Source organism: Numenius arquata, unplaced genomic scaffold (genome assembly GCF_964106895.1).
Source record: "Numenius arquata unplaced genomic scaffold, bNumArq3.hap1.1 HAP1_SCAFFOLD_1801, whole genome shotgun sequence".
NCBI classification, from domain to species: Eukaryota; Metazoa; Chordata; class Aves; order Charadriiformes; family Scolopacidae; genus Numenius; species Numenius arquata.
The window spans coordinates 704-9,956 of record NW_027415139.1 but is presented as its reverse complement, the minus strand read 5'-3'; the positions used below and the strand labels follow the sequence as shown (position 1 = coordinate 9,956).

Below are 9,253 nucleotides of genomic sequence, written 5' to 3'. Positions count from 1 at the left end.
CCCCGCCCCGCCGCTGCCCTAGAGCGCCCCCCGCCCCCGCCGCGCCCCACCGGCGGCGCCCTGGCCCGCCCGACGACGTCACTTCCGGCGCTCCGTGAGAGCTGCTTCCGGTGGGGCCCGGCCCGGCGGCGGCGGCGGGATGGGGAGCGGGGGCAGCGGAGAGGTAAGGGCGGGGGGGTGGGGAGGGGCCGGGAAGGGATGTGGGGCGGGAGGAGGGGGCAGGGAGTGGGGTGTGGGGCGGGAGGGGTTGTGGGGCAGGGCGTTGGGGGGTAGGAGGTGGAGGCAGGGAGAGGACTGTGGGGCAGAGGGGAGGGGGCAGGGGTCTCTGTGGAGCTGTGGGGCAGGAGGAGGGGGCAGGGAAGGGGCTGTGGGGCAGGGGGAGGGGGCTATGGGGCAGGAGGAGGGGGCAGGGAGGGGGGCTGTGGGGCAGGAGGAGGGGGCTATGGGGCAGGAGAAGGGGGCAGGGAGGGGGCTGTGGGGCAGGAGGAGGGGCTGTGGGGCAGGAGGAGGGGGCAGGAGGAGGGGCTGTGGGGCAGGAGGAGGGGGGCGGGGAGAGGGCATGGGGGAGGAGGAGGGGGCAGGGGTCTCTGTGGAGCTGTGGGGCAGGGAAGGGGCTGTGGGGCAGGGAAGGGGCTGTGGGGCAGGGGGACGGGGGCAGTGAGGGGCCTGTGTGATAGGGGGAGGGGCCTGTGGGGCAGGGGGAAGGGACAGAGAGAGGGCATGGGGCAGGGGGAGGGGGCGTGGGGTAGGGGGATGGGGCTGTGGGGCAGGTGGAGGGGGCAGAGAGGGGGCGTGGGGCAGGAGGAGGGGGCAGGGAGGGGGCTCTGGGGCAGGGGGAGGGGGGCGTGGAGCAGGGAGAGGGCATGGCGCAGGAGGAGGGGGCTATGGGGCAGGAGAAGGGGACGGGGAGGGGGCTGTGGGGCAGGAGGAGGGGCTGTGGGGCAGGAGGCGGGGGGCAGGAGGAGGGGCTGTGGGGCAGGAGGAGGGGGCGGGGAGGGGGCTGTGGGGCAGGAGGAGGGGGCAGGGGTCTCTGTGGAGCTGTGGGGGTAGGAGGAGGGGGCGGGGAGGGGGCTGTGGGGCAGGAGGAGGGGGGCAGGGAAGGGCCTGTGGGGCAGGAGGAGGGGGCAGAGAGGGGGCATGGGGCAGGGGGGAGGGGGCTGTGAGGCAGGGGGAGGGGGCGTGGTGCAGGGAGAGGGCATGGCGCAGGAGGAGGGGGCTATGGGGCAGGAGGAGGGGGCAGGGAGGGGGCTGTGGGGCAGGAGGAGGGCTGTGGGGCAGGAGGCGGGGGCAGGAGGAGGGGCTGTGGGGCAGGAGGAGGGGGCGGGGAGGGGGCTGTGGGGCAGGAGGAGGGGGCAGGGGTCTCTGTGGAGCTGTGGGGTAGGAGGAGGGGGCAGGGAAGGGGCTGTGGGCAGGAGGAGGGGGGCAGGGAGGGGGGCTGTGGGGCAGGAGGAGGGGGTGTGGGGCAGGAGGAGGGGGCGGGGAGGGGGCTGTGGGGCAGGAGGAGGGGGCAGGGGTCTCTGTGGAGCTGTGGGGTAGGAGGAGGGGGCAGGGGAAGGGGCTGTGGGGCAGGAGGAGGGGGCAGGGAGGGGGGCTGTGGGCAGGAGGAGGGGGTGTGGGGCAGGAGGAGGGGCGGGGAGGGGGCTGTGGGGCAGGAGGAGGGGGCATGGGGCAGGGGGACGGGGACAGAGAGAGGGCATGGCGCAGGAGGAGGGGGCTATGGGGCAGGAGGAGGGGGCAGGGAAGGGGTTGTAGGGCAGGGGGAGGGGGCAGGGGAAGGGGCTGTGGGGCAGGGAGAGGGGGCATGGGGCAGGAGGAGGGGCTGTGGGGCAGGAGGCGGGGGCAGGGAGGGGGCTGTGGGGCAGGAGGAGGGGCTGTGGGGCAGGAGGAGGGGAGGCAGGGGTCTCTGTGGAGCTGTGGGGCAGGAGGAGGGGGCAGGGAGGGGGCTGTGGGGCAGGAGGAGGGGCTGTGGGGCAGGAGGAGGGGCTGTGGGGCAGGAGCAGGAGGAGGGGGCAGCAGCAGCCACTCTCTTCCCCACAGGCTGCTCCCGGCGCCGCCGCCTGAACCTCGCTCCCTCCGGCTCCTCCGCCATGGTCTCTGTCACGATGGGTAAGGGACTGTTCTCTGGGCGCCCCCCAAAATCCCCCAAAATCCCCCAAAATCCCTCTCCGACCCCTCAAATCCCGTCTCTTCACCCGGGACACCATTCCCCCCCCCCCCCCCCCCCCGCCCTCCCCCCCCCCCCGCTTTCCCAGGAGCCATTTTCCTCCCAATCCCGTTAATCCCGGGACGACAGCTGGGAACGTCCGGAACGAGCCTCTCGTCCCGGAGCCTCCCGATTCCCAAGCCGTTCCCTTTCCCCACCCCCACCCCCTTTTTTTTTTCCTCTTCGTTCATTTCTCCTTTTCTTCCCGTTTTTTTTTCGGTGGGTTTTTTTTTTTTTTGTTTGTTTGTTTGATTGATTGATTTTTTTTTCCCAGCCACATCCGAATGGATTCAGTTTTTCAAGGAAGCCGGGATCCCCCCGGGCCCCGCCGTCAACTACGCCGTCATGTTTGTGGATAACAGGTGAGGCTCCCCCCAGGGAGGGGGGAAGAAAAATATCATTGGAAAATCCCCCCCCCCCCGCCGAAATCAAAGCAATTAACCCCTTATCCCGCTCCTTAATGAGTTAATTAGTTATTATTCATTTCCGCCGAGCTTTTATTATTATTAGCGCCGTTTCTCCGAGGGGGTCGCGTTGCGCTTTTCCCCTCCGCGGGGTTAACGGGGGCTCGCGAGGAATTTGGGGAGAGGGGGGACGGACACACACACACACACACACACACAGACACAGACACAGACACACACACACACACACACACAGACACACACACACACACACAGACACACACACAGACACACACGGCTTTAATTGGAAGCTCGTTAAGCCCGGCCGTTTTAAATCGCCTGGCCGTAGGATCCAGAAGAACATGCTGCTGGATCTCAACAAGGAAATCATGAACGAGTTGGGAATCACGGTGGTGGGAGACATCATCGCCATCCTCAAACACGCCAAGGTCGTCTACCGGCAGGTACCGACACGGGAGGGGGGGGGACGAGGGAGGGGGGGGGAACCTGTTTAATATTTTTATCAAAGACATAGACAGAGAGATTGAGAGCACCATCAGCGAGTTTGCAGATGACACCGAGCCGTGCGGTGTTGTCGATACACCGGAGGGACGGGATGGTCATTCAGGGGGGACCTGGCCAGGCCGGAGAGGTGGACCCGGATGAACCTCACGAGGTTCAACGAAAGCAAGTGCAGGATTCTGCACCTGGGAAGAAACAATCCTCGGGATAAATCCAGCCTGGGGGATGAGGCGTTAGAAAGAAGCCCTGAGGAAAGGGACTTGGGGGTGTTGATGGAGGAGAAGCTGGACGTGAGCAGGCGACGTGCTCTCGCAGCCCAAAAGGCCAATCCCATCCTGGGCTGCATCCAAAGAAGCGTTGCCAGAAGATCCGGAGAGGGGATTCTGCCGCTTTACTCCGGTGGGATCTCACCTGGAGCACTGTGTGCGGGTCTGGAGCCCTCCATAGAGAAAGGACATGGACCCCATCAGGTCCAGAGGAGGGCCACCAAAATGCTCGGGGGGCTGGTGGAGCACCTCTGCTCCGAGGACAGGCTGAGGGAGCTGGGGTTGTTCAGCCTGGAGAAGAGGAGGCTCCGGGGAGACCTCATAGCGGCCTCCCAGTCCCTGAGGGGGGGCTACGGGAAGGATGGGGGGGGGGTCTCTTTCCAAAGGCCTGCAGCGACAGGACGAGGGGTGACGGTTTTAAGCTGGAGAAGGGGAGATTTAGTTTGGATATTAGGAAAAAGTTCTTTACCGTGAGGGTGGTGGGACACTGGAAGGGGTTGCCCAGGGAGGTGGTTGAGGCCCCTTCCCTTGAGATATTCAAGGTGAAGCTCCACGAGGCCCTGGGCGACCTGGTCTAGTTGGGGGTGTCCCTGCCGACTGCGGGGGGGTCGGACTAGATGACCTTTGGAGGTCCCTTCCGGCCTGGACCAATCTATGAACCTCCGAAAATCCCGAGGGAAAACCTTCCTCCCTGGTTTTGTTTTTTTTTTTTTTTTTGTTTGGTTGGTTTTTTTTTGTTTTGTTTTTTTTTCTAGGGGGGGTTTATATTTGTTTTTCCCCCCCCCCTCCCTCTCCCTTTCAGGAGATGTGCAAGGCGGCCACACAATCGCTCTGCCCCGGCTCCGTCCCAACCGAGCTGCGCCGTAACCCCAACAGCGGTGAGCGCGGGGAGGGGGGGGGCAAAACCCCCTCCCCACCTTCCCGTCCCCCCCCTCTCCCCTAATTCTAGGCGGGGGGGGGGGGGGCTGAAACCACAGCTACCCTTCCCCGCCACCCCCAACCCCCCCCCATCACCCCGGGGGGGAGAGACCGCTCTTTAATTTAAGCCGAGGAGACGGATGTTCGTCGAAGCCCCCCCTCCCCCCCCCAAAAAAAACTTCACCGCGGTGGGGAGGGGGCGGGGGGGGGGGGTTGTTTCACGCCTCCCCTCCCCTTCCAGCCGCCAGCCGTATGATCGCCAACAGCCTGAGCAGGGATTCCCCCCCCGCCGCCGCCGCCGCCGCCGCCCCCCCACGCCTCCTCCTCCGCCGCCCGCGCCCCCACGCCTCCAAAATCTCCGTTACCGTCCCCAACAAACCGGCCGACGGGAAGGCAGGTAGGGAGGGGCGACGGATCCCGGTGCACCACCCCACCCCCCCAAAATTCCCGCTTTCCCCCCCACCCCTTTTCTGTTTCCCATTAAAAAACACGGCCTTCCCCCCCCCCCCCAGGGTTGAATATTTTAACCCCAATTTTCCCCGTTCCCCGCCTCGACGTCTGGGCGGAGACCAGTGTTAAACTGGGAGGGGGGGGAAGATTCCCATTAGAAACCTGACGGTCTCGGAGCTCTCACCCACCCCGACCCGGGATTATCCCGTCCCCGTCCCCCCACCCCCAGCGCCCCCAAAAATCCGTGTGTGTGTGTCCGTCCCGTCCCCCCCCCCCCAGCTCTCCTTCCCTCCTTCTTCCCGGTCAGGTTTAAGCGATCCGGCGGGGGAAAACCCAACGCTCCCGGTAAAACGGCGGCGGGTGACGGCGGAAATGGAAGGGAAATACATCATCCACATGCCCAAGGGCACCACGCCGAGGACGAAGAAGATCCTGGAGCAACAAGCGGCCAAAGGTGGGGGCTTTGGGGGGGGGCAAGGGGGGGGGGGGGGGGCAGGTCTTCGTTTTCTCCTCCAGAAGCTCAGTTTAGGTCCCAAATCCCATGAGGATTTTCACACCCGGAGCATTTCGGGGAGGGGGGCGGGGGGAAGTCTTGTTATTCCAAGGATTGCCGTCAAAATTTCACATCCAAGCCTTGGGAAGGGGCTTTTCCGGGGCGGATTTGATTTTTTGCCGCGACGCCCCCGACGGTAGGAGGCAAAAATTAAAAAAAAAAAAAAAAAGATACCCCGAAAAAACCAAACCCACCCGGGTTTTCCTGAAAAACTGCAGGTCTGCAGAGGACGTCCGTCTTCGAGCGGCTGGGAGCCGAGGCGAGAGCCGAGACGCCGGCGGGAGGGAAGGTGAGAGGAGGAGGAGGAAGGAGGAGGAAGAGGAAGGAGGAAGAGGAAGGAGGAAAAGGAGGAGGAGGAAGAGGAAGGAGGAGGAGGAAGAGGAGGAAAGAGGAAGGAGGAGAAGGAAGAGGAGGGACGAGGATGAGGAGGAGGAGGAGGAAGAGGAGGAAAGAGGAGAAATAGGAGGAGGAAAGAGGAGGAAAGAGGAAGGAGGAGAAGGAAGAGGAGGGACGAGGAGGAAGGAGGAGAAGGAAGAGGAGGGACGAGGAGGAAGGAGGAGAAGGAAGAGGAGGGAGGAGGAGAAGGAAGAGGAGGGAGGAGGAGAAGGAAGAGGAGGGAGGAGGAGGAGGAAGAGGAGGGAGGAGGAGGAAGAGGAGGGAGGAGGAGGAAGAGGAAGGAGGAGGAGAAGGAAGAGGAGGGAGGAGGAGGAGGAAGAGGAGGGAGGAGGAGGAAGAGGAAGGAGGAGGAGAAGGAAGAGGAGGGAGGAGGAGAAGGAAGAGGAGGGAGGAGGAGAAGGAAGAGGAGGGAGGAGGAGGAAGAGGAGGAAGGAGGAGGAGGAGGGAGGAGGAGGAGGAGGGAGGAGGAGGAGGAGGAGGAGAAGGGAGGAGGAGGAGAAGGGAGGAGGAGGAGGAAGAGGAGGGAGGAGGAAGGAGGAGGAGGAAGAGGAGGGAGGAGGAAGAGGAGGAAAAGGAGGGAGGAGGAGGAGGAGGAAGAGGAGGGAGGAGGAGAAGGAAGAGGAGAAAGGAGGAAGAGGAGAGGGAGGAGGAGGAAGAGGAGGGAGGAGGAAGAGGAGGAAGAGGTGGGTTTTGGGCTCCGGTTCCCCCTTTTTTTAGTCGTCAGCCCCACATCGGATCCTTCTTGGATCCGATCCTTGGGGATCCACATGGATCCCCACATCGGGGTCCTTCTTCCCCAAAGATTATTTGGGGATTGGCCCCCCCCGGAGGGGCTGCAGGAACCTGGAAATAAGTGGAAAAAGGAGGGGGGGGGGGGGGGAGAAGCAGGATGGAGCCACCGAAGGCCAGTGGATCCTCGATTCCCCCCCCCCCCATATTGCGACCCCTTTAACGGGGGATACGGGAGATTCCCCCCCACCCTTGGGAGCTAAAACCCTTGGGGGGGGGGGGGGGGGAAGGGAATTTTGGGGGGGGGGGGGGCGAATTTTGGGGTGGAAAAGGAGCCGCGGGCCCAGCCATCAAGAAAAATAAGAGGGAAGGTGATTTTTACGGGTGCTTTATAGACGGAGGAGCGACCCGCCTCCTTAATTTCGGCAGCGTTTGCATCCCAAAATCCTCGGCGTCCATCCCGGGGGGCAGAATCGGAGAGGGGGGGGGGGTCCAGAAGGGAAAGGGAGGGGTTAAATCCAGAATCCTTGTCTCCCAGCCCACGGGGGTCTTCAGCAGACTGGGTGACGCCTCGGGAACCGATAAAGCCACCGAGAGCGACGACGACGACGACGACGACAACCGCTCCGTCCTCCAATACGCCGGCGTCCTCAAAAAACTTCCCAAACTTTCCCGGAAAGAAAGCGGATCCCAAATTGGGGGGACCTTCCAAAGCAAAAGCACCGTTTCGGAAACCAAAGCCGTCTCCGGACACAGAAACCCACCGGAATCCGTAAAAATTCCAAATCGGGGGGAACCGGTGGCGGGGGGAACGGCGTCGGGAGAAGCTCAGGAGAGCGTTGTCACCAGCAGCAAGGAAAAGAGGGAAGGGGGAATTCCGGGGTGACCATCAAAAGGACCTGGGGGTGCGGGAAGGTGAGCAGCACCAGCGATGGCCCCGGCGCCCGTATGGATCTGGCCGGAACCGTCAGCGTCTTCCAGCGCCTTGGGAGGAAATTGGATTGAGTTTTCCCGGTTTCATCCCACGGGTTTTCCGCTTGTCCCTGTCCCCCGTCCCCCTCCGCAGCCTCCTCCTGCCCTTCCTCCTCGCCCATCCCAAAAGAATTAAGGGGGGAAAACGACCCTCGTCCCACGGGGAGACGCTTCATCCCATGGGGAAACACAAATCCCATGGGAAAACAACCCTCATCCCATGAGGAGACAGCCCTAATCCCACGGGGAGATGCTTCATCCCATGGGAAACACAAATCCCATGGGAAAACAACCCTCATCCCATGAGGAGACAGCCCTCATCCCACGGGGGAGACAGCCCTAATCCCATGGGGAAACACAAATCCCATGGGAAAACGACCCTCATCCCACGGGGAGACAACCCTAATCCACGGGGAGATGCTTCATCCCATGGGGAAACACAAATCCCATGGGAAAACAACCCTCATCCCACGGGGAGACAGCCCTAATCCCATGGGGAGATGCTTCATCCCATGGGGAAACACAAATCCCATGGAAAACAACCCTCATCCCATGAGGAGACAGCCCTAATCCCACGGGGAGATGCTTCATTCCATGGGGAAACACAAATCCCATGGGAAAACAACCCTCATGCCACGGGGAGACACTTCATCCCACGGGGAAACAAAACCTAATCCCGCGAGGAGGTGCTTCGTCCCACGGGGAGACACAAATCCCACAGGGAGACAACCCTAATCCCACGGGAAAACAACCCTAATCCCACGGGAAAACAACCCTAATCCCACGGGAAAACGCTTCATCCCACAGGGAGACACAAATCCCACCAGAAACAACCCTAATCCCACAAGGAGATGCTTCGTGCCACGGGGAGACACAAATCCCATAGGAAAGCAACCCTAATCCCATGGGAAAACCTTAATCCCATGGGAAAACCTTAATCCCATGGAAAAGAGCCCTCATCCCACGGGGAGACACTTCATCCCACCAAAAAACAACCCTCATCCCACCGGAAAACAACCCTCATCCCTCAGGGAAACACAAATCCCATGGGAAAACCTTAATCCCATGGGAAAACCTTAATCCCATGGGAAAACAGCTCTCATCCCGCAGGGAGACACTTCATCCCACCGGAAAACAACCCTAATCCCACGGGAAAACAATCCTAATCCCACCGGGGGGTGCTTAATCCCTCGGAGAAACACAAATCCCACGGGGAAAACAACCCTAATCCCAGCGGGAAAACAACCCTAATCCCACAGGGAGATGCTTCATCCCACGGGAAACAGTGGGGGGGAGAAGGGGATGGGACCCTCCCCCAGGGATTTCCAGCCCTGCCCCCGGCTCCCACCACCCCCAAAATCCCAGTTTCTCCCCTCATTTTCCCCTTTCCTGTATTTAGGAATTCTAAACCTGGAAAGCTCCACACGGAGGGGGTTGGGTTGGTTTTTCTTTTTTTTTTTTTGACCTTTTATTTAGGAATTTGCACCAAACCGACCGGTAAAATGCTGGTTACGGAGCCGCTCCGGATTCTTAATTTTTCAGGAATTCCGAGCAGCCTCCTCCTCCCCCCCCCCCCCCAAAAAAAAAAAAAAAAACCCTCCAAAAAAAAAAACCAAACCCAAAAAAAACTCCTCGGGGGCTCAAAAAAAAGCCCCAAATTGCCTTAATTTAAACCCCACCTCGAGCTCATCCCGCCGCGACACCCAACCCCACTCACCGAGGGGGGGTGATTTGCCCAAAATTATTTATTTCCTCCCCAAATTTGGGGGTTTTTTCCCCCCCCAAAAAAATTTTCTTCCGACGACGTCGGTGCCTTCAAGCCCCCCCCCCAAAAAAAAAA

The 9,253-nt window shown here is 61.5% G+C and overlaps 1 protein-coding gene across 1 annotated transcript; it reads left to right on the top strand.

The window, feature by feature from the left end:
* The first annotated feature begins 106 nt into the window (after positions 1–106).
* Positions 107–8,985, top strand: CUNH19orf47 (chromosome unknown C19orf47 homolog). The gene is made up of 9 exons (XM_074167489.1): positions 107–163; positions 2,038–2,106; positions 2,478–2,565; positions 2,957–3,071; positions 4,198–4,273; positions 4,555–4,710; positions 5,071–5,217; positions 5,535–5,605; positions 6,980–8,985. Exons 2-9 carry the CDS (start codon positions 2,088–2,090, stop codon positions 7,325–7,327), a joined length of 1,020 nt encoding a protein of 339 aa, XP_074023590.1. The 5' UTR covers positions 107–163; positions 2,038–2,087; the 3' UTR covers positions 7,328–8,985.
* Positions 8,986–9,253: the final 268 nt, after the last annotated feature.

What these genes read in the sequence shown, in the direction of transcription:
- CUNH19orf47 (XM_074167489.1), top strand. An exon ending in GTCATGTTTGTGGATAACAG is followed by an intron (nt 2,566 to 2,956) that starts GTGAGGCTCCCC and finishes GCCTGGCCGTAG; the next exon opens with GATCCAGAAGAACATGCTGC. An exon ending in ACCGGCCGACGGGAAGGCAG is followed by an intron (nt 4,711 to 5,070) that starts GTAGGGAGGGGC and finishes CTTCCCGGTCAG; the next exon opens with GTTTAAGCGATCCGGCGGGG.